The sequence below is a fragment of the Harpia harpyja genome, chromosome 16 (assembly GCF_026419915.1).
Source record: "Harpia harpyja isolate bHarHar1 chromosome 16, bHarHar1 primary haplotype, whole genome shotgun sequence".
NCBI lineage: Eukaryota > Metazoa > Chordata > Aves > Accipitriformes > Accipitridae > Harpia > Harpia harpyja.
In genome coordinates this window covers 16,786,782-16,811,640 of record NC_068955.1, presented here as the reverse complement: position 1 = coordinate 16,811,640, position 24,859 = coordinate 16,786,782, and the positions used below count along the sequence as shown (strand labels likewise).

The 24,859-nt window shown below is 42.6% G+C and overlaps 1 protein-coding gene across 1 annotated transcript in view; it reads left to right on the top strand.

The window, feature by feature from the left end:
- The first annotated feature begins 246 nt into the window (after window positions 1-246).
- Window positions 247-24,859, top strand: part of OSBPL5 (oxysterol binding protein like 5) — a 190,262-nt gene continuing 165,649 nt past the window's right edge. Inside the window, exon 1 of the mRNA XM_052811121.1 lies at window positions 247-268. Within this exon, the coding sequence (XP_052667081.1) occupies window positions 254-268 (15 nt within the window). The 5' untranslated portion in view covers window positions 247-253. The remainder of the gene's footprint in view (window positions 269-24,859) is intronic.

The window sequence follows — 24,859 nt, the reverse complement described above, 5'->3', positions numbered from 1 at the left end:
GCATACCCTTAGTATGGGGCAAAATGCTCACCCGCACTCTGATGCTGATTTTCTTCTTTATTGGCTGCTCCTGAGTCTGCAGCCGGAGGAACGGTCTCCTGTGGAACGGCAGCTTTAGACAATTTTATTGGCTGATGAATCTGATCTTGCCTGGCCACCTTCCAGAAACACTGACTTGCCCGAAATGAGAGTGAGGGGAAGGTTGCTCTGCCTGGGGCTGTAAAGCAATTGTTTCAAGACCAACGTAACACCCATGCCTTGCTGCACAGTAAGTATATAAAGATAGGTCCGTATACACACATATATATGTGTAAAGTGCTTTATAATATAACTGCTGACACAATTAAATGTGCAGATCCTGTGGACTGTGTCTTGTTTGCTGCTTAATTATGTGAAAATGTACTTGGTAAATTGCTTGCTGTCACAAAATGCTCAATTAACTGTTGCAATGATCTAAGTTGAAACACTGCATTTATCTCCTCCTCTGATTATTTCCTGTGCTGCAAGACATTGATTTAAGCTTTTTGCCACGAGACAACAAAATACAGCTGCAAGACGTTGATATTAAAATGTTTTCTTCAGCTTTATTCTTTTGCTAGTGGAAACTTAAAATACCAGAGCTGCTTGCTAATATTTGCTCAAGTCTTCTAAAAATTGCTGATTAATCTTGCCCTTTCTTTTTAAGGGTAACTTCTGTGAAGTTTGATGCTATGGGCTGTTTTGCAAATTGTCCTTTCAAGAGAGCAAAAATAGGGCAGAGCTAAGGAAGAGAATGTTTTTAATGTAGCCCCCAAAGTGTGTGGTGCTCAAAGTGGCAGGATACTGCATTGCACCTACATCAGTTGCAAACAGCTTTCCAGATGAACATTTCTAGAAGAGCCTCCAAAACTATTGCTACCTAAGGAATTGATGGTTGACCCACAGCACTAGAACAGATTGAAGGAATGCAGCTTTTTAGACTGCAGCAGCTCTATAATATTTAAAGATGCAGCTAATCCTGAGAGCACAGCATACCTGCTGCTTCAGAAGTGATACCAAATATTTTAAGTCTCACTCTAACAACCTGCAGAGTGGAGCTGGAAACTGTGACTTTTTGACAGCTTTGGGAAACAACCTTTTATCACTGTACTTGTTCAAAATACCTCTCTCTCATGTTTCATTGTTCTTTGTTAGGAGAGGTGGGGGAGGAAGTGGGGTGGCAGTGTTTTCTGCAAACAGATCCCCACTGAGCATAGTGCAGGGACAATATAGTATCCTCAGGGCTAAGACAAACTATTAATTTAAAAGATGAGTAAAGCTATATACAATCCCCAAACGCTTCCTGAGCTAGAACTTTCCATACTCTTCGGCTGTGCTTAGCACAGCTGTGTTGATGGCAATGATGCTTTTCTTTGTTGTTCTTCCAGAGGGCCAAGGGGAAACCTGATCAGCTTTATGATTTGCCTTGGCTGGAATAGCTTTGCAGTACCATACTGGCCTGGGATGCAATGGGTTCCTTAAGGAGCCAGAAATAGATGGCATGGTGCTGCCTATAGCCTCTTAAAATCACCTGCACCGCAGCTGCCTTTCCAACCTGTGTTTTAGTTATGTTTTGAGAACTATGGGAAGAGGTTGGAGCAGGAGGACCAAGTTTTGCAGGTGAAGGAGAGACATGTGCCTTGATTTGCAGCTGTAGTTGTAAGGAAGATTTTCCCCATTATGTCCAAGTAGGGAGGAGGGGAGGCTCACTTGGTGCAGTTCCTAGCTGTGTTTCAGCTGCAGGAGGAAATAACCTTGTTGAAGTGGCTCCCAAGACAAGTGGAATGGCTGTATACGAAGTCATGTAGCTCTGTTATCAGCTGCGGTTATGAGAGTGAAATAGGACCTTATCTTAATGAGAAATTATGCGGCAAATGTGTTTTAGTATGACTTTGGTGCAATTGTGCCAGGTAGCATTGACAAACTTTGGTGCTGTGTCTTCTAAACATTCATTTTGTTGGCCCTGTAAGTAGTCTAAACTACTTTTTTGCTTGCTTCTGTGTTTCTGCACTACTCCTGCTTCTGTTCTTGCTCGCTGAGGTTTCTAAGGGAGCCACAGGAAGCTGACATTCATACTTACTGGATTTCAAACATCACTTCTAGAAACCACAGGCACTGCCATTATATGGAAGGTGAGGCAGTATCTGCAAAACAGAATTTTCTAGTTTTATAGATGTGTTTGTAATTTCCTGGGATTTCATTGTAGAATTTCAATTAGTGTTTCTTTCAGGTTCAGATTTAATTTTAATACCTGTGGAAAACATAGTATTGACATACCAGTTTGGTACCTGTTCACCCTCCTGGAAAAGTTTTTTGTTTTAATGTCAGACATGCATCTGTGAATTTGCAATCTTTGGCTGTTGTAGGAAGGAAAAGGGGAGGAAACTGTGTATGAAGATGTGAATTCTGCTAGTTTTAGGTTTAGATGAGAAGCATTTGAAAGCAACCCATGGTAGAAATGGAGCTTTACCACTAAGAAGGATGCAACTTACTTGGGGGGGAATGCATGGTCCTCTTGTTTCTCCAAAGGGCTCATTGATACCCTGTTACTGGTATGCTGCTGGTGTGTTTCTGCAGGACAGCAATTGTGCAAGAGCTAAATAGAGGCTGCTTATTTATTTTTTGAGCATTTGCAATCACTCTAGGTGCCACAACAGTTAAAATGCTGGTGACTTCTGTCACTGTCAAGCCAAAGGTAGAGGTGGCCTCACTTTGGGCACCATGGAACCCAAGGAGCGTTCCTTGTGCCTGCGCTGTGCCGGTGGCCTCTGTGAGCAGTCTCCAGGAAGCGAGGGTGGGTCAGGGCCCTGTGGCAGGGCAAGGGATGAGGACAGGTCACATCAGGTGCGTCGCCCTTTCCTGGCCTGCTCCAGAGCTCGTAGGAGTGGAAGGCCACAACTGCAGCCAGCCTTAAAACAACGTGGCAGAGTTTTGCTGTTCTGCTGTCCGTCATCTGCTGAGGTGCTCTGCACCCCAGTTGCCTCCCTCAGCCTTGTAAATGTGCCAGGATCTTGATCTCCCAGTTTTCTTGGAGTAGATAAAAGATAAGGGCATTTCTAGCCCTTTTGCCTTGAGGGGGAAAATGGAGAAAAGTGGAAAAATCTCAGAAGAGGAGGCAACTAAAAATACCATAAAGCTTGTGATCTTTGTTAATGGTTATATTTGGCAATTCTGTAGAAATGGATCTGAGAGAAAACTATGATTCTCAGACTTTTAAAAAAGTATTTCTTTGGAAATGTTTTGTTTTTAAATTAAGATGTGAGTGAAAGTGGAAATACATTGATTTGTATTTTGACAGTTTAAAATAGCTTTTGCACAATGCTTTTACAATATGTTAGTTTAGAATGTGGACTTGCAAATTACAGTAGTATTTTAAAGCACTTGAAATTCAGAATGACACATAAACTGACTGCAGTGATTTTATTTTTATCTTGGTTGGTTTTGTGTTAGTTTGGATGTGAATTTGTATTTCTGTATATGTATATAAACATAATCCTATTAACATGTATGTAAGTAGGAAGCTGGTAGGCAATGTGCTTACATATATATCAGCATATTATTGAACCATAATATGAAATATTTACTACCAATATCCATTTGTAAACCTGATGTGCTGTGAATTCATGCTAGGAGTAATAAGGCAAGAAACTGTTTATGCTCTGTGATACAAATAGCCAGATCAACAATGGGAGTGAAAACTGGAATATTGTTCTTCAGTTTTAATTACAGCCTGACAAATGGTGCATTCATTTTTCATTGTTAATAAATGGCCCATATGGCATCCTTTGATCACATGCTCTGCAGCTTCTGCAACAGTAGGGCACTTATTTTCAGGGAACACAGAACATAACATTTAACCTGGGCTTTCTGAGCAGAAGATTGTCTAGAGTGAGAAAATGAACACTACCAGGAGAAGGTACCTTAGGTAGCTCAGAGTTTTCCAGTCTGAAGGCTTGGTGCATGTTGCACGCACCTCAGGAGCAGGGCCAGCAAATTCCTCACGTTCCAAATCAAACTGGGTAAAACCAGGAAGGATTTTTCCCCACCAGCAAAATTCTTTCTTTCACAGAATGTGTAAGGATGGTTTTTCCATAGTGCACAAGCCGGATTACAGGATGCCTGGCATGCAGGAACAGATGAAAACTAACCAGAGAAAGGGGCTTTATTTAGAAAGCAAAGCAAAGCAAAATTAGAATGTCTTTGTGTGTGAGAAATATGCATCACAAAAACACCACCAACCCAACCCGCCCCCCTGCACACCTCAGAATAAAGACAACCTATTTGCTTTTAATCACAGTATTTATCATACCTTTTAGAAACAAAACTGAAATCCATAGCCAGGACACCAGCTGGAGACATTCGGGAATATCTCCATGGAAATACCATCTTGGAAAGCAAAGCTTGCTGAAGTTTGCTCATTATTATCTTCAGAGCATTGCTGTTGGGGAGAAAACAGGAGCTAGGCGACAACTAGTCTCTCTGTTTTCTCACCCACTGTCACAACAGATGGATGGGTGATAGGATCTCTCCAGAGCAGCTCGTTTCCTCCCTTACAGTGTAGCTCTTGTAGCCACTTTGATCTGAGTGGGCAGCCAGTGTTTGGGGCCTTCCTGGGGCGTTTCTTCAAGAAAATGATACTGATTTTACACGACTCATATCTCTGACATAATCTTATGTGTTTACAAAGCATGCTTGTATGTATGCTTCTGTTTCCCCAAACACAAGAGGTTTCCTCCCTCACAGATTTCATGTGATCCTTCCAGGGGCAAGGAGATGCAGGAACGAAGCAGGGAGAAGGAGAGAGGGGAAAGCCTATTGGTCTCACTTTGGGAAAGCTTCATCAGTAAGGCAGCAACCTACAACCACTCATAACCTGCTGCAACACTGTCAGCCCCCCCAGAGTAGTTTGAACTTCTGGTTTGACAGTAGCCTATGACCAGACTGCACAGACTCACTCATTGCTCCATATAAGCAAAGATTTGTGTCCCCTTAACATTTTGCAAATGATGGGTACAACATGATAGCTTAAAACCCAAGGCAGATGGCGCATTTCCGTACCATACATCATTTCATATGTATGATGAAGTGTGGCTGGCTAAGTGTGTCCAGATGGGCATTGCTCCTTTGATGAAGAAATCATTAAAATGTGGCAATTTATGGGAATCTAGGCTAAAATAAGCTCTCACATAGAGTGTTAGTACAAGGCACAAAGTTGAAAAAATCATTCTCCACATATGTAACTAAAGTGGGGAAAAAAACCTTTAAAAGATTGTGTAATAATTTAAGTTACTTCTTCATGGAACTCAAATACAGGGCACTGAAAACACTGAAAACAAGGAGTGTTGTGAACTTTCAGCCAGTACTCTAGTGCTAATATAAAAAATGTTTTCCCAACATACCTGATTTCTCCTTTCAGCTGACTTTTTAGGAAGGATTTTTGAGGAAAATATTCTATCTGCTGTTACTTGCCTATAATTTTCAGGCTAGACTACAGAGGGATTATTGTTATATTGGTTTCCCTTCAGAGAGTTCTGCAATGTTTCATAAATCCAGATGACTGCTACATGTTTTAGGGAATAGGTAATTTGCCATGTGGAATATATGCTGGTCACTACCTCTGTTCTTAGAGGAGATGGCAGCTAACAAAAATGATGTCTAACAGGCTGTTTCAGACTGTGTGGAACGATCTGTCACCTCTGCAGGTTCTTGTAAATTGCTGTAGCTCAAGATTGGGGTAAAATGTTTAAAGTTGTCAGAAGTAGGTTTAAAGCCACGGACTTCCTAACTTTTAAAAGTGGTTTAGATTGGGGCTTATGCTGTTGAATCCTGTAATCACCTTTGAAATGTTTTTCTAGTCCATCTTCCTTGAATGAATAGAAAGTTCTTTACCAGAAGTAAAAAGTGCCTGACTTTGGCTACAAAGCATTGCTGATCATGAACTTGCTGAAATGTTATCTGTAAGGAGTAAAATTTGGAAGTGACTTGCTGAACTGATTAGATTGTCAGGGACAGTAATGGGTAAATGCCTCAGCCTTTGTAATATAAATGATTGCATTTGAAACTAAGCATGGGGGGAAAATGCACTTGTCTCAGGAAAGTAACAGTGAGCACTTGAATTATTTTTCCTTCTTCCAGAATCCACGACAGAAACAGGAATTTCCTCAAGCATTTCTATCACAGCAGATTAGGTTTTTATATTAAATGTTCCTGCCTGGGCTGCAAACCAAACCAAGCCTCATTCCTCTTGCCCTTATTTAATATGGTGGACATTGAAGTTTGATACAAAAAAGGAAACATTTAGTCAGCTTCTTACCCTCCTTTTGTGGTACAAGCCTCTGGGTGGAAGGACAAAGACATGATACATGAAAACAAGACTGATTTGTTTTCAAGTTTATGTTATATGTCAGCTCCAATATATGGGCATTGCACTTTCATCAGAGTACCACAGAAATGCCATGAAGACCCTATATGATGATTTCTGCATGAGAGCAAAGGTAACAAACTTGACCCAGTCAAGTCTATAATATATATAGACACCCACTGCAGCAACTTGCACCAACACAAGCTCTGAGTTGCAGGTAAGCCGTGTGGCTATATCTCGGCAGCTACTCCATACTTCATACTGCAGTTAAGCTGCACTGGCTTCTAGGAGGTTATTGCATTTGCATCAGGCATTTGCACTGGTGCAACAGCTGTGTTTCAGGCTTTCCCTGAACACCACAGAAACGCACCAGCTGGTCCCAGGAAAAGTCTCTTCTGTGTGAAGTTTTGGTAAAATATGCCTAGATTTCCGAAAAATAAAATTAAAAGGGAAGTAACACTGAGTAATCTGGGAGATGTCTTTCTATCCAGGCTTTATTAATAATTGTTTCCTACTGTGGTTATTTGCGTACATTTACTCAGCCCAGCAGAGCTATTTTCCTTGCTCTGGTTTTGTCTCATAAAATTCCACAGTATAGAGCTGTCACTCATGCTTGCCAGGGATGAAATGTTGGTGTGATGTAATTTAACTATAGGTAATGTGGCTTAATTAACACTTACAGTTTGTCTTTAATAGGCAGGTTTAGGATATGCAATTTTGTTTTGTAGTAACTTTCAATTTTTCTTTTACATCTTCCCTTTTCCACTGTAGCAGTGGAAAAAGAGCTCATGTGCTCTTTAGCTGTCATATGACCATGCAGCTCCACAGAGGTACAGGGAAGGCTCTGTTCAAGAAAAGTCAATGTATTGGGGGCAGGACACAGCAAATTAACTGGGACCCTGTTTTTCTAAAGGCTGATTTATGCCAACAAGGAGATCCTCATACAGTGTGAAGCAGCACTGCGCTGATCTCAACAGAGCTACTTTGTTTGGTGGCGGTTAAAAATCTGGTCCCAAGCACGTGTGATTCTCTCCTTATGCTGATGCAGTTATTACCGCTGTGCCTGGGGAAGGTTTTGCCTCTGCCTCTGCCTCTTCCTGTCCTCTCTTTATGGCCTAGCAACCCTACAATGCACTGTTTATCCCCTTGTTTTTTTGAAGGTTATCCATACTCAATGTGGTGAGCTGTGTTTGTGGCTGGGTGTTGCTACTTGTGTGAGCTTTGACGCCATGGGCTTGGTGGCAGAGGAAGCACAGCAGCACTGGCTTTGCTGCAGCCTTACTGCCTGTAACGGGACCCCAGGACCTGGTTTGTCCAGCTCAGCCCATGCTGCCATCTCACTTACTGCTTGCTTGGTTTGCCTCCACATACCAAGAGTGTGCTTTCCTCCCTGCAGCACAGCATGTTGAGGAGGTAGGAGTTACTCTGAGATGTGCTTCCCTGCCAGCAGTGGCTTATTGTGCTATATTGAACTGGTTTGCTTCTTACATATGGCTGCAGGAAAAGCCTGGCCCCATGCTGCTGCTTCTGCTCAGTTTATCATTTTAAAAGACATGGTCCGTTTGACTAGCAATCCTTCTGTGTTTGTAGGTTAGACAGAACTCCCTGTGGGTCAGCTTTACATCTTCAGCTGTAAATGTAGGTCAGCTGGCTGCTGTGCAGTATATTCCTTATCCTTAAAAGCACAGGTCCTCACATGCAACTTCACAGTACATTGCATTTGCTTGTCTTGTAAGAAAGCTCATTTTGCTAGCATAGCAAGTGGTTCAGCTGCTCTTGTGACATTAGCAGTACTGCCAGCATGGTAGCAAAATATTTTTCAGTCTATGTGTTGCAGACGTGTAATGAGAGCATTTTCTGCTGTTTCACTTGAGGGTTTTCCTGCCACTTTTTTTGGTAAGGAGACACTGATCTCACCCCTGTTAATGAAATCAATTATTATAGAGTGTGACAGTTGGTGCCTATAAAACAAAGTGAGTCCTTCAGCTTTTCTGCTGTGCTCAGGGTCTGTCTCTTCTGATGCTAAACCTAAGATTTGTTCATTCCTGCATCCTAGACAGCCCATCAGAGGTTTGAAGTCTAGATGTGAAAGAGATTTTCATGAGCTTGCAAGGAGCCAGTTGGGTTCAGTTACACTGCTGAAGGGCCTGCTGTTTCCTTTATAGCACACATTTGGTTTACATATCCCTGCCTGCAGACTCTAATCTTAGATATGACACTTAATATGCTTTGAATTTTTTTTAGTCCAGTTTCCTAAGAAGTTGAGGCTTCTGCAATCCTTATGCAAAAGGAGAAGCTCCAAAAGGTTTCCCAAAAAAGACAGCACAAACCAGCCAATGCTTTCATGAATTGAAAAAATTAAGTTTCACACAGAAGAAGTAGGACGGTGCGGGGCTCCCTTTGTCCATGGCTACAGGGACCTTCCAACTGCTTGTAGGATCACGACAAGGTACAGAGAAGATGGATGGTGTGGAGCTTCCTTTGTCCACAGCTGCAGGGACCTTCCAGCTGCTTGTAGGGCCATGGCAGGGTACAGACTGGGGCTCTGGATGACCTCCAGAGGTCCCTTCCAACCTCAACCATTCTGTGATTCTGTTGTCGATGTCGTATTAACTTTTCATCAAAATTTAGCAGAGGAGCACAGCTCTCAAAGGCAAACAAGTTATGACAAGTGTGTGCACTGGGGGAAGGCTGTAGCACAGAGGGAGCAGTTGGATGTCTTGATTGGCACAAGTATGCTTAGAGTCACCAAGTGTTCACAATACCCCAGAGCCACTGGTGGTTGGTGGATATAGAAAAAGAGTAAGGGGATACACTGGAGGAGACATATATGGAAATACAAGACCTATTAGGACTCTGTGGGGAGATAAGGAGGTGGTGTATCAATGCACAGGGTGTTTCTAGACTGATTACTCCTGCTGGCAGGACAACTTGTCTGCAGTATTTAGAGAGAAGGAGATGCAGATGTGGCTATAGTAGCTAACCAGGAAAGGAGTGTGGTCCCTTTTGTGTATCTTACATTTGTCTTCAACAAACCAAATTTGCAGAGACATCATCAGCATGGCCAGCAAAACAAACATAGTCTGTTTGTAATATAGTAATCCCTCTATTCAAATATAAGATAGGTTGGCAACTTTATTAGGGTAAAATTGTCTTTCTAACAAATGGAAACTTCTCAAAAAAAAAAAAATTATTTTTTCCCCAATCTGAAATTTCTTAATAACTGAGACTTGAAATATTACTGTTTTATTGAAATGAATTTATTTGGCTACCAGAAAGGGGAAAACAAATTCAGGAAAAAATAAGAAAAGGTTTTTTAAAATTAAATATCTTGCTTTTTTTTTGAGAAAATATCTCTGTATAGTAGTTTATTGAGATTATATGAAATGAAGTCAAATCTCATTAAAAATTGCTTGGTTCTATTCCTTCAATAGCAGGATGCTACTTTATCCTGCTTGTGAATCTTCAATTCACTGCTTTTTTTTTGCAACCTCTGTCTCCTCCTTGAGCACAAAACAGAAATGCAAAACCCCAAGTGGGAAACTGAAATCCCAGAATTCTACTGCAAACAAGTCTGCTAAAGTGATGCCAATTTCATAAGTCCTATGCAGGGCCACTTCACTTAAAAGAAAAGAAACTTTTAAGGGCATCCTTGAGATCAGTCTGACCTGTTACCTCTGAGGCAAGCTATCCTTCCTGGAGGACACCCTCAAGATGAGACCAATAGCTAAACATTTGAAAAAAGCAACCTCAGACTTTGGGGCAGAATTTTGCCTGGTACCATTTGGTGGGGTGCTGCCGAAGCCAGCTGAGTTCACCACCCAGTGGGTACCCAGTCCTGGGGGGAGATATTGATGACATTCATTGATCACTTACAAAGACAAGTGCCATTCAAGCTTCATTCAACTGTAAGTAAATACATGGTGCTCGCAGAGTAGTTACCATTTTCCTGCAGCAGAGAATTAGGCAATTTGGAACTTTAACCAATTTTCTTGCACAAAATTACAGGAGGATAAAGTAGGGCTTCATAATGGAAATGATGTAGCATTAAATATGGATTGTCCCTTGCCTCCCCATAAGAAACAAAAGACATTTTTTATCTGACAATTATGTAAAAACCCTGTATTTTTCCCCACATTTCCCTAACCATAAATAGCAAATCTTCAAGAGTAACTCTATATATCTTAGCAGCCGTTTCCATCTGGGAAAAGAAGCATTGCTGGTCAGATGTTAGAGCACTGGCCCAAGAAAATGTTGGGGAAATTCTGATCAAGGGCCAATTGCTGAGAATATATTACCAATCTGGAGGTATGACAGGCTGCCCAGCCTGCAGTGGAAGGCAGAGGCAAGCCTGTCCAACTTGGCCCTGGGTTCCCCATCAAAAAATCACTGGCAGGGTACATTGCAGCTTTCTGCATTGGTGCTCCTTGCTCTGCCAGCCAGGGATTTGCTCTTCCCTCTGCCCCCCACGGTGCAGCAGGATGTGGTTTGCCAAGTTCATCAGCTTCCTCTGGAAAAGGCATTTCTGGCCTGGCCATGGCTGCATGCAGAATAAGATTTATCTGAGCACTGCCAGAGCTGAAATTACTGGAGACAGGCTTTTGCATCTTCAGGGAGAGTCCCATGTACTGACCGTGGCCCAGCCTGCGTCAGCTGGACCACATCCCCAAAATCTCTGGGGTGGAGAAAGAAATGGCACCCCTCTGGAGAGAAGCTGACTGGTTTTGTGTGCACAAGGATCAGCCAGGTGCAACACAAAAGAGTTGTGCAGTAGCTGTTCAGACCCTCATGAGCAATGAGATGTCAGGGGATTCTTCCCTTGAAAGGCTCTGCAGAGAAATATTCCTCTAAAAATGCTTCACTGGAAACACATCTGCGATTATAATCTATTAAATAGATGTGAACTAGACTTCATTAGGAGTTTTGATGGGTCTAAGCAGTTTCAGGGCAGCAATCAGACTGTGACCTAACAAATCTGTCTCCTCTTTTACTCCTCCAGTAACTACCTGAAGTTGATTTGCTTTTGTTATAGGAGTCTATTTGGGCAGCAGTAAGCATGGGTGGGGAGCAGATGTTCAGTGAGCAGCAGAAATGGGGAGGAAAAGGGTTTTTCCAGTGGCTGCTATAACATTCTTGAATGGTGATGGGGAAGGTACCTGAGCTTTTATTGCTACTGCTAACACGTGCATGTGGCAGGAATTGGGAGGGGGAAGGATCTGCCTGCTTTGCTGTCAGCTGAGGGTCAGGCTGCCAGCAGCAAATGCTAACGGTGGCTGTTTTAAATCTGACTGTGTCAAGGTTTTGGAGGTGGAGGGAACATGCTTTTAGAGCCAGGGCAGTGACCTGGAAGGAAGCAGCAAAAGCACTGCCGACACTGGCAGCAGATGACATGTAGGTCAGAGGCAGCACGAAACAGAAGATGGTTGCTGGGCCAGGGCTGTCTGCCTTGGCTGGAGGTGGGCACAGGAAGCAAACTCTATGTGTTTCTATGTGGCCATGTCTCTGTGCTATGAATGTAAGAGGAGGGGGAGGAAGGAGTCTCCTCGGGCATTCGAACCAGGTGAGCTGAAGCACAGTGAGGGAAGTCAGGTGCAGTGGGTTTTTGGAGTCTTCTCACCAAAGATTGCAGTTTGGGAAGGAGCTGTCTGTCTTGCCTCCTACCAATGTGCCAGAAGGAGCTCCTTTCCCACGCCACCTGACTGCAGCCCGTGGGTGTTGGCAGCATGAGAGGATGCCATGTAGAGACACCCAAACTGCTTCCCTGTGGCTTTTTCTGGGCACCAGAAGCAGCATAACTGCCTTAGCTCAGCCTGAAGTCAGGGCTAAGTTAGCCTGCCTTTTAATGAGACTGATTCGGCTAGGTGGGGAGCAGTATCTGGAGGCTGTGCTGCTGGTTGCTCTTGACTTACCCTGACTGTGTCTGCCCAGCACTGCATCCTGCTGCGGGGAACGCTTATCAGAGATGACAGCACATCAGAGGTCAGCACTGGGACTGGAGGATAAGCAGATAACCATAATCTTTACATGAAAGAGGGAAATCAATCACTGAAACAACTTGTTGTGGACTCTTCACCACTTACAATTGCTAAATCAAGATGATATATGTTTTTTAAAATATAAAATACATATGTATGAGTTCAGTGGCATCTTCTGCCTTGTTCCAAACAAGAAGCCAGACTATGATCACAGTGATCTTTTCTGGCCTTATAAAAATGACTCTGTACATAATTTATAGAGTTACAATGAATATTAGAAGTTTATTATTAATTTTCTCTTGAAACATGTCTACTCTTATGTCTGGATCCTTACTCTGACACACAAGAACATTTAATAACAAGTTAGTTCTTCATAGCTAGTTAATGTGACCTTCATTTATTCTGGCATAAAAGGACTAACATTTTTCCAAGTATTTCATAATCTCCTTATAGAATTAAGCGTGGAAAGCTGAAGTGAAGTCTCAGAGTCCAGAACTGCTGAAGAACAGCGGACCTGGTATGAAATAAATTGTCTCCTTAATATTAGCAGAGTTGAGTATGACCAAACATGAATTTCAGTAAGATCAGGATTTATGTAAATTAGGGGACTTTGAATATGGAGCCAAAATCCTCTGAACAGATGGGAGGAGCTTCCCTGGAAAAGGTTTCACCATGTTTCAGGCCCATTAGGTCTGTTGCTTCTTTTCCATACACCTGCTCATTACTTCCAGCTGTGGCAATCAGCAGAAACAGTTATTTTTGAAGATGATTTGCTAGGATGTATCTATGTGTAGGTTACTAGTGATTCCAAGGAGGTAGCTCACCAGGGCTGCTCAGAGTAGAGCTGGATCTGGGGCTTCTGGCCCTCTGGTGTGCCCAGCTGCTGCCTTCCCAAATGCCTGAGCAGATGTGGGACCGGCACCAGGGTCCACTTTGGAGGGGACTGACACTGGAAGCAGGGCTGCCCATGGTGCCAGCACACCCTGCAAAAGGCCAGGAGGGCCTAAGGCATTGAACTTTGGGACCAGGCAAGGTGCCGCAAGTCAGGAGCACACTTCTGCGTGGCTTTGGCTCTGCTGTATTTGTAGTCAAGGAATTTTATAAACACCTTGTTCATGGTTAAGTGTTGTTGTCTTGTTAGTGACTGCCTCATGGAAGAGGGGCCAGTTGTATCCCAAAGTAAAATACATTTATCAGGAGCTTTGCAAATTAAATTACTACTTTACGTTAGACTTTTTTCCAGTGGTTGTGAATTCCTTGGGGATGCCTTGCTTTATTAACAAGAGAAGTGTGTACTCTGCCAGAAGCTGAGAAGAAATAGGTTACAGATTTCCGGAGGATAGGATTACAGAAGCCTTTGCAGCTGCTAAGGTATAGTTTAAACCTTTTCTGCCTGGGCATTGCAGGTGCTATGCTTGCCAGGTTGGGTCCCGGCCTAAGAATGTCAAACATCAGCTCTCACACACTAATTCTTTGCCTTGTGGTTTCCTGGTGTGTCAACAGAGGGAATACACTGCTCTGCTGTGCTCTTATATTGGTCCCAGTAAAGGTCCAAATATGCAAATTCAGGTCTACTGTAAGCTTTTTGCAAAAACTCTTATAAACTCACTGAACTGAATTGTCAATTGCTATAAACATGAATTATTCCACTGAAATGATTTCCAATGACTTCAGGATTTATGCCAGACATAGATAAGGCCAGCAACGTAGTGAAGTAAATTCAGAGAAATGGAGTTCAGTTGTTTTTAATTTGGGCAACAGAGCCCTTCTCTTCTATCAAACAAAAGACAATCCACTCTTTAGTTGTTTCTGGACATGCCCAGAGGCACTAATATTTTTGCAGCTTGATTTTTACCTCGTATTCCCTCTACTTTGAAGAACAATGTACCCTTAGCCTTGGCTTTTAAACTTGCAAACCTCTTCTCTGGCCTCACACTAAATATATTTTTATTAGATTATATTTGGCAGTGTCATAGTTTACAGACTTCGTTTTGGTAGACTATAATCTCAACCCTAGTGTGACAGTGTGTGCTTCATGGCACTGTGCAGAGTCTATGGAGGGAATGCAAGGATAGCTGGTCCCAACTCATAGCAATCCCAAGATTGCAACCAAGACACCGGCTACTCTCAAAAGAGAGCGCCCTGCCAAGGAGGTTTTATCACTGATTGTTCTTGGTGCCTTCCCTTGGTCAGGATTGAAGAGCTGGCTGTGGGGGAAGGTCCTAGAGCAGGTAGGATGGGGAAGAAGGAAAAACTCTACCATTACACCCTTCAGGAATACCTGGGCAGTCCTCATCTTTTCTCAGATTACTGTTTTAGAGACTGAATTTTGCTGTAACTGTGGGTCAACACTGGGGTAAGAACGAATTTCTTTATCTTTTTTTCAGTGTGTTACAGGAAAAGCCAGTTCTCTCTCCTTTCTGTGATTGTTTTTAGGATGGTGAAGAAGCCTTTGGCATAAGAAGGATGATTTTCCAATGAAATATAAAGGCAGGTCATACCTGGCTCCTTCTCAGCTGGTCTGTTGGTCTGTGCAGCAAGGTGCCAGGCAGTGTTGGCTAGTGTCTTTCTAGTAAAAAAAGGCAATCAAACTAGATTCTGAATGCTCCCCTTGTGAGGAGCTGCTTTAAACCCCTTCAGTTAACCAATTTTCTTGTGGAGATGTGATATCTGATGAACCTCTGCATAAAACCCAGGATATAATTGTATCTTTTAGTGTGGTTTGTTGCAGACCAAATTAAATCACTGGAGGAAGTCCAGCTCTCTTTCTCATAGCACTGCCTTAAAGATCATTGATTTTACACATGAATATAATGAACATAACGTTCTCAAAATTTTCAGCATTAATGTGAATGTTCTTCCATTGGAGTCAATCATAAAATGATCTTCATTTCAATGAAAACAAATCTGAAATGCCATGTCAGAAAAGCCTTCCAGGCAAATTTTAACTCTACAGAAGTCATTAACTTGTCAGACTAGCAGAGAGACTTTTTTATCTGACTTTAGACTCCTGGTTAGTAGGAATCTCCCAATAGTCAGTGGAGAGTGAGCATTTCCAGAGGGCAAATCATTGTACCCACCAGTGATGCCCTTTTTAAAATAGGATTAACTACACTGTGAAGATCTGGGTCACTGTGAACTGACTGGGGCGATTACACCATTGACTAGATGGCTATAGTTGCCTGTAGTTCACTCCAAATGTTTGTTCCTTACCATATATGCTTAGGTGCTTATAAAAAGGGTTCAACTTAATCAGTCTGTCTCTGTCAAAATGTGTGTATATATAGTTGCAGTTCATACTAGCAGAGATTTAATTTAAAAGAACTCAGATTACCCATTCTTTTAAAGCCTTCACCTTGATCACCTTGATCATGGCCAATTTTCTAGGCAATGAATGCAAATAATACTTTTATTTCTGTTTACATTTCCATTACACATTGCCTTTGCTACTCAGATATTTTTCTCCTTGTTTTTGTTTATTTGCTTTCTCATCTGTACTCCCAGAAAGCTGTAAGCTCTTGCAAGGCAGTGCTGGTTTAAAGCTTAGTGAAATCATGTCTCAGACATGTTCGTCTCAAAGCCCCATACTGCAGTGTTGTGACTCTCCCTCATGCTAGTGGGATTCATGCACCTCAAGTCTTGTATGCCATTTTGAAAATATTGGAGCAGATTTAGTCTTTTAAGGCATATTGTACTTCCTTCATTTCTTGGATGATTTCCATTTCTGAACAATGTGCTAATTTCTGTGCATTTAAGCCACTTGCTGTGGAGAGCAGCAGAAAGAAGCAATTTCCTGTAGTTATTCTGTCATTTCCATTCGAGTCAGGGCTAGAAGTGGGTGAATCTTGTTCAGCAAAAAATGTAAATTGAAAATCAGCAAAACACTTTGCAAATTTGTGTTGATTTTGCAAATAATTCAGGGAAGAGAAAAAAAAAGGTTTTATCTAAATATACCCCAAATCTTGAGCAGTATATCCTTTCTTATCAGGCCTTATTAACTGTGTTACCTGTAGACCTGAGTAATTTTCTCTGGTCAGGGACATGTTTTTCAGTCTCCTTTCTTTTTTATTCATTCACTTCGCATGGGAGACCCATTATGACTTTGTTGAAAGCTAAGGCTATATCTGCATGATACAGGGTTGGGCTGTGTAAAGACAGCAAGCTTGTTCTGCGCAGGGTACCCTGAGTGCCGGAGAAGTCAAATAGCTGTGGTGAATGATGCCAGTGTATCCTGTTTTTCAGCTGGGCTGGCAGAAAAGCTGTGTTGCTGGTATATGTTGTACTGCAAGACAAATTTACCGTCTTCTGGCTAAAACGCAGCTCCCTGCCTCAGTACTCCTGTAGCCTTCATGAAATGGCCAACATGACTCAGAAAGGCTCAAGCTTTGTCCTGGAACAACTTCCACAAACACGAAGCCAACCCTCAAAGACACGCACTGATGTGCACACACCCATTGCTAATTTGGGCACAGTAAATATCGTCCTAACATATCTATTGGCTTTCTCTGCCACTCTTTCTGAAGAACAAGAGGACTGCAGCGCAGGTTTAAGGGACAGTGTTTCTAACATGCAAATCAAATGCTTCAAGCCTGCAGAAAAACTAGTCACATCGCCTTCTCAGTACTAAAACTTCTACATAATCCTGACTGAAAAAAAAATTACATGAAGGTATAGTTCTGGAAATATATCTAGAGGTAGGCTCCAAGGGGAAGATTCTTTAAGGTTATTTTTATTCTTATAATCAGATGTCTGAGAAAGGAGGAAAATCTCTCTGCGGGAGTATAAAGTGCTTACCAGCTAATGAAATGGAATCAATATCAGGAATGTTAAGTGACTACATTATGTTCTCCATTAATTTGCTTTGCACTCATTTATCTTGAAGCCTCTTAAAAGAGCTGGTGATTGAAAAGACATATCTCTTGAAAGCGTAAGGTTTTATTCTTGAAAAGCGTCTATTGTTAACAGTCCCATGTGACAACCATCTAATTGTATCGTTGGTAGCACTGGGGTCTCATTTATCTTTTTTTAGTAATTCCAAGGTTTAGTTACATTAGCTTCTATTTGTACTAGTCAATCTCTCTGGGGCTGGAATAATATTCCCTCTCTAAAAAGCTCTTTCAGGGAGAAAAGGGCCATAAGGAAAATGAGAGAGCTCTATATTCTGGAGAGACATTTATCTCAGTCCTAAGGCTGGCACAAAGCTTACAAATCTCCTAAACCCTCCCTTTAAGCCTTCCCAAAAGGGATCTGACTCTGAACGCTTCCAGGTGTGGGTTCCCTGTGCAGGGCTGTGTTTCACTGCATAGGGCATTTCTGGAAGATGTGCCTAGAAGAAAAGTCAGAAGCATTAATGTGCAAAAGTAGCACCTTCCTTGTTTGTTTGCTTGGCTTTTTTAATCTCACCCCCCAAATTTTCTGAGAGTCAGGTGTGATATCTCTAAATGTGAGACAGCCAAAATCACCATGAAGAAGCTGGCTTAAAGTGAGCTGTGGTGGTGACCATGGCAAGCCTGCTGCCCAAGAGAAACGTCTAGTAAAGATAAGAAAGGCACACAATTTACAGGTAGAAGGCAGCATCTTGAACAGAAAGCATTGTTCTCTTTTATTTCTAGCACCTGAGCAGCCCCCATGCTGGCACATACTGGGCCCAGCCCTCAGCTGGTAGCCAAGGGATGGGCTTTTTCTTCCACTTTGCTAAGTGAGCACTGAGCTCAGCATGAGCGACAGCCCCCAGAGTGCCTTCCTATTAAAGATGTCCTCTGGTGCACTGCATGGGTCAGAGAGCAAAGCTTTGTCCAAACTTTGTGCTAGGTATTTCTGGAGTGTTTCTGACGGCTTGTCTCCTGTTTTTTAAATTCTGTTTGTACGAGACTATACAGGATCCAGAAAAGATTAAGCACAGCATTTTTTTTCCCCTCTTGGGATGGGGAGATAGGCCAGCAGCCTGCAGGCACTTTTCCTTAAAATTTATTGAAACCTTTCAGCTTCAACAGCTCTACATGTGCCTGTGCTGAACCAGACCTGCCCAACTAATTTTTTACAGGTGGAAAAATGAGGTGCCTGAAGTATTTGCACATGTGCCCAATGTATTGCAACCCACACTGTAACATTTTACCTTGAGCCATAGGCCCTTGTCCCATGCAAGAAAATGAGGTAGAATAAATAAGTGCAAAGCACTGATGCTTCTGAGATAGATTTATTCTAGCTAGCTGGAGATCAAGTAGTGCTGAAGCAGACTTTATGCTGCAAGGCAGTACAAGCCTGTCCAAGACCCTGAATATGGAAGTACTGAGTGATTATTTCAAAGATTTTACTGCGTGAAAGGTTACAGCTCCTGGGAAGAGGCAGGCTTTCCATCTGCACTCTTAAAGTCCCAGTGCAACGTCATACCTACGATGATTTTTCTTCCCTAGAATAAAGGGTGTGACAAAACTAATGGGTATTTTCCCATGTCAGTAGTGTTTTGGAGTGGTTTAGTGCATAAATACATTAGCAGTGGCTCCCATTAACCAAGGTAGTCGCACATGCTGAGTTTCATCAAGGCTTAATGACAAATACCATGGGCTAATCACTATCTTGTTTCTGTTAATTGTTAACAATTATGTTTTCCACTATCACCCACTTGCGCACACCACCCAGACTCACTAAGGTGTGTGTGTCCTCCCCACCCACCTAAGGTGGGTTCCCCCCCCACATCACCCTCTCACTTCTACTTCTCTTTATCTCACCATGGATGTTTTCCTCCCGCACTCCTACTCCTACAATTTGATCCTAGGCCCTCCTGTAGATGCCTGCTGTTGGTACATACAACAGTGGGGAATAGCGGCTTGCTGCTCTGGGAGGTCTTGCCTGTGCATTTGTGCTGGGCTAATTAATATCAAGCACCTCCATAGGGTTTAGTCTAGTACAAACAGATAACAAAAAGGAGGTCTTTCCCAGACCCTGGGTTTGACAAACAGGGAGAAGTGGAAGTGCATGCAAAGGGATTTGAAGAGACTGTGGTCAACATGGGTCTTCAGCTAGCATGGCATCAGCCAGACATGTGAAGCTGGCATTACTTTTAAAATAATTTAGGCCTGAGGTGAATATATTAGCCTTCCTTCCTCCCTGAATGTTGTCAAGGGAAAGGAGACTTTTATTTGGCTTCTAGAAAAGGGGCAGATCCTGAATATGGGAAGGGTTTTTGTGTGGGGGTTTTTTTCCTGTAGAGAATTCAAAGAGGATTTTCTGTTTTGGAAAACTGGAAGTTGACTCTCTTGACTGAAGAATGACAAAGGGAAAACAAGGTGAATATACATAACGCTGGGTTACCAAGAAGCTTTCTGGCATGCTGATTCTGTAAGCATCCCATTAGAAACTAGTTCTGAAGCAAGTTGTGGATCTTTTTATGTTCTTGTCTTACAGGGCAATTTAAACATCAAATGATTATCTATTCTGCTATCCATGATGTTGGTATGAATTAGTGTGCTATTTTTTTGTAGTATATAAAAAAGTGGTGAAATTGTCTTTTTCCTTTCTCTTTTTCTTTTTGATGTGGATTTCTTAGAAGTTGCTCCAGTTCTTATAGGTTCCAGAAGTTGGTGTGTTATTCTTCACTGAAATGAGCAATGTTAAGGCATAACCTACCTCATAACAGGGTGTTGTCTAATCTCAGCTCCACTTCAATGAGAGTGAAACACATGTTGAGCTATTTTGCTGAATTGCAGTATTTATGATTTAGACATACAACATCTTTTCTGATGTTTTACAGTAATAACAGTCTAAGAATATCTGGTCAGCCTGAATAACTCTTAGCAGTTACCAGCTGCTGCATTTTTCTGTGGAATCAGTTCATGTCATTCATTAAGTATCATTTAATGTTATGCACAAAGTTTGCTGCATTTTAGCTTTTGTCCCAAGAATTTGGGCTGTATTTTGGCCTCTGACTCCTGCAGAGTCATTGCTAGCTGATGAGAACCAGAGTAGGAAATGGCTGAAAAGACAAATTCTGTTTGTCATAATATAGCACAGTGTAATTTCTTGGTGAAAGATAACACCATTTGTTCTAACAGCTCATCGGCAGTAGCAGTTTACCTTCCACCCTGGAGTATATGATTTTGACCTCTTGCACCTCTTTTATACCAGTGTAGTTTTAAGAGCCTTAGTAGACTTTTGATTTAGGCACAAATGCAGCAATATGATTAAACACACATTGATTTCAATCAGGATGAAGCCTGTACTTAAAGCTAATTATGTACTTAAATATGCTGCTGAAGATGACTTTTCTACTGATTTATGCAAGGGGTAAATAGAGCCCCAAAATACATATGAAATAAGACAGGTATCTATTTCTTTTGAGATACCATATCCTATCTCCTCTTCTTTTTCCCATTTCTCTAGACTAAAAGACTATTTTTTTTTGGATTTCCAAAGACTTGATGATGGCATTTTCTGCAGCTATGCTGATGTCCCCAGATTTATGCCAATAAATCTAATCCATATGCTTTCCATCTTTCCTTAGCAGTCTCACTAGACCTACAGTAGCTGTTAAAGCAGTTTTGCTGCTAAAACTTCTGTTTTCTGGTTTTTGTTCTTTCTTTTGGAAAGACTGATGTCTACAGAGACTGTTAAACTTTAAATCTTCGGGTTTCTTCAGCCTCATAATTAGTGATGATGGGGCACTTGCTGCTCTCACAGAGCCTCTGCAGGATATACCAAGCCTGCCTGAGCTCAGTGAACTCTCTGCTCACTCCTTTGTGAGTGCAGCCAGCTCCTCTGCTCCAAAGATGTGGAGTAACAAGGGGAGGCCAAAGCCTTTGGGCTTTCACAGCACACTCTAGTATTGGAGCACTTTGCCTGTGTTCCACTGCTCTGATGTTTTCCAAAGCACAGGGCCTGACCCAGTGTGGGCAGACTGGGAGATCTGCTTAGCCGTGGCTAACTGGTGTGAAATTAGATGGTACCTCCAGCCTGTTCCTGCCTAACACTCTGTTTCTAGGATGGCTGTTCTGCACAGTCACTCTTGCTGTTAGTGGGAAGAGGCCCTCTTGCTGGCAGTTGCAGTAGAGCACCTGAACAAAGCCCAGGGAACAATTTTTTTGTTCATTTCCAGGCATGGTGCTTTGCTGAGGATTTATCTGACTTTGTGGCTACTCCAGGCTAGTAAATAATGCCTTATTGTAAGATATGGGAAGTCTTTCCCCATGCCAGGTCAACCTATAATGCCTCACAATCTACAATTGTGGAGAAAACTGAGATAACCTTTGCCCAGAAGTCACTGGACTGCTGCAATCAGGGCAATTCATCCACCCCTTACCTTGAAGTGTATTAAAACCACACAGTCTTTCCTGTTGAGCAGTGATAGTCAATAGCAAATATTAACTCAAAAGGTATAAATCTATGACAGGCCTTCTGGCACACTGCTTGATATGTCATGCTGAGTGTGGTTGTAATTCTACCCCAAGCCTTGGTGCTTTGCTGCCATGCCCTTGAGCTACTCGTTAATATCTGTGCAAAGTGCCTGAAATATGAGCTCACCAGAATATGCGTTGATAGCCAAATGATGTGCACCAGTGGCACACACTTCACTAGGTCCAGAGTGAGCATAGGCGGTTCAGTCTGCTTTGTTTGGTCACACTTTTTGTCTTCCCAAGACAAATGCATCCCTGCAAGCAGGGCAGAGAGGCATGTTACACCCCCAGTGCACAGGAGAGAGGCTGCAACCCCTTTAGTACATTTACACTTGGTGACAGAAGCATGCTTACTTCCTGCACCGGCATACCTGACAGCAGAAAGGGGATCCCTTCTAAGTCGTTTGCAAAAAGAAGGCATAACCTGGTTTTGAGGGTGGAGATACCAAAGTGCATGATGATGGGAAGGTGCTCCCCAGCCCTTTCTCTGGAGCACTAACCCAGAGCTGTGCAGCTCATGGTGAACCAGTGCTTCCAGGGGGATGATGCAGGATGCAGCCTATGGCAAAGGTTGCTAGTGAGAGCTCTAAAAAGAAAATGTGCAGAGTCCCTGAGGACAGCTGAGAGCAGTTCTTAAAGAGGTCAAACGTGAATCTTGATGTTTGCCTTGGAAACCTGCTCTCATGAGCTGCTTTCATTCTGTGTCTGTATAGAAACAACCCAGCATATTGGGGCCTCAGTTTGGCTCAGGCTGCCTCAATATCATGAGTGAAGAATAATCAGAAGATCCTGTCTCTTTAAAATAGAAAAGCCAGAAAATATTCTTGCTGAGCATTCTGGTTATCACAGAGGTTTACAATTTATGTGGTATTTGTCTTTTAACCCTGAAAAAAATGGGTAACCGCAAACTGTGTTCAGATGTGCAGGTAAGTTCTGATATACTGAACGAATCCAATACTCAGGAAAAGCTCTCTATGGCTTCCAATATATAATCTTGCCTAAGAAAAAAAATCAGGCTTGTGCCCAGAATATGTATTTGGGGATTTATAGGAGGGAGATAATACTCTAGTTTGAAAGGGAAGCAGGGACGTTTTGAGGGGCAATGTTTTTCTTCAGTGTCCAAACCAAGAGCTACAAGGGGACAACTCCCAGACCTGGCCCCATCTATTTAGCAAGAACTCATCAACTTAGGACCCAAGCACTAATTGATGCTGCTGATTGAAACAATTTACTTACGCAGTGGTGAACACACACATACAACCTCTACCCCTTGTGACTAGACACTCAGATCTTCAGGTGGCCAGGAAAGAAGCATGTGGAGATCAGTACTCCTCTGCTCTGGAGCCATAGGGTGAGCACAAACACGCAGGAAGTTCTCTCCTTTATTTTCAACTTTGTGGCAGTGTACTTAGCAGCTCTTAACACCTGGGCAAAGAGCTCAGACTTTGGCCACTGCAGAGAAGAATTGAAGGGAACCAATAGTGTAGCTATTCTTCAGTCCTCTTTTCTTTTTAAGCTATGCATGATTCATGGGTTACATTAGCATCCCTCCAACAGAAGGACATGGATCATTAATGTACCAGTCCAGAGGAGATGTGAGTGACAGCTTTCTGCTTTGATTACAAATCACATTGGTTTTGTTGCATAGGGCCAACCTTGTTTGTGGCTTTAGTCTGTGCAGCACTCCCCATTTACAAGTGAATTCTCCAGGCTCCGATGTGTTGTGCTAGATACACGTTCTTTATGAGGAAATCCTGCTGCTTCAGGAAAATGTGCACTGATGAAAGCAGTCAGCATTGGGCCAGCATACAGAAAGAGTTATGCAGAGTGGCTTAACTTGTTGGCATGCTAGAGCAGGTCACACTAATGTAATTGCTAGTGCTGACCTTCTGCCTTTGGGCATGGAGCTCAGTGTCTATGTTAGTGTTGCAGTACTGCCAGCTGCCCTGGGTGGAGAGGATGCCTGTCTCCCAGCTCACCTTTTGTTCAGGTCAGACAAAAGCATGCTGTGTGTCAAACTTGAAGAGCATCACAGACTTTAAATCATTTTTTTCACCCACTGTGTGTTCTCTTTGCAAAACAGTAGCTGCACAAGACATGAAGAATTGTTGCCTAAGGTGTCTGTTTTGACATTAAAAAGTTATAGATTAATAAATTAGTAAACAGGCCAGGGACAGGCAGACTGAAAATGCCAAGAAGTACCAGATAGATCGTTGGTGGAGCACAATGTGATCAAAGGTAAATTTATTTGAGATGGAGTATGCATATAGGAAAATCAGATGTTTCTACTGTTCTGAGTGGCTGTAAATTTGCACAGTATCCCCAACGTCTGGGGTTGTACATGCATGAGTGCTCAAGATCAGACCTCTTTGCTAAATGTGCTCTCTTTCTCAGTTAAGCTCCAGCCTATTCAGTGAGTTAATGCCCTGCCTAGCACAGCCTGCTTGTCTTCCCAGCACGTTCCCCTGAGAATGAATAGGGGGTGTCTTTCCCCCTGCAGTTGGGGGAACCTCGCTGTGTGCCCCTGTGCTCTGCGACTGGGGTTGCATGGGAGCGGGACTTGCAGTCCAGCCCCTTAAAGGGCTTCTGCCACAGTGAAATGCAAGTATTGTGCCCTGGAGTCACACCACAGCTGCATCTACAACTTGCCCTCAAGCAAAGATGAGATCACTGTCACTAATAATAAAATATTTTAATATAAATTTCCACCTTCATCTTTACTGCTCTTACAGGGAGGATCTTGCTGTTTAAGTGTGACTTCCCACCTCCCGCCAGTTAGCAATTTCAGGAAATCAAAATACGTGTTGGGAGACGTGAAAGCTTACAGATTTGTGGCCATCTGGGACTCATCTCCTGCCCAGTCTCCAGAAAGATCACACTTTTCAGGGTACTGCCTGCTGGCAGCTGCAGTGTGCTTGGGTAGCATTTCTTGTGTGCTCACCATTTCTTGGCAACCAGCTTCCAAATATCTCACTTGACTCCTACACATAGGTAAAAACAGCTGCAGAAAACTTAAGACTGGCTTGGTCTATTTTTGTCCCAGAAGGTGTCACTGAAGAGCCAGGAAAAGTGCAGGTTTAGTAATAGTCTTAACTAGGGTCTTAACTGCAGCCTCA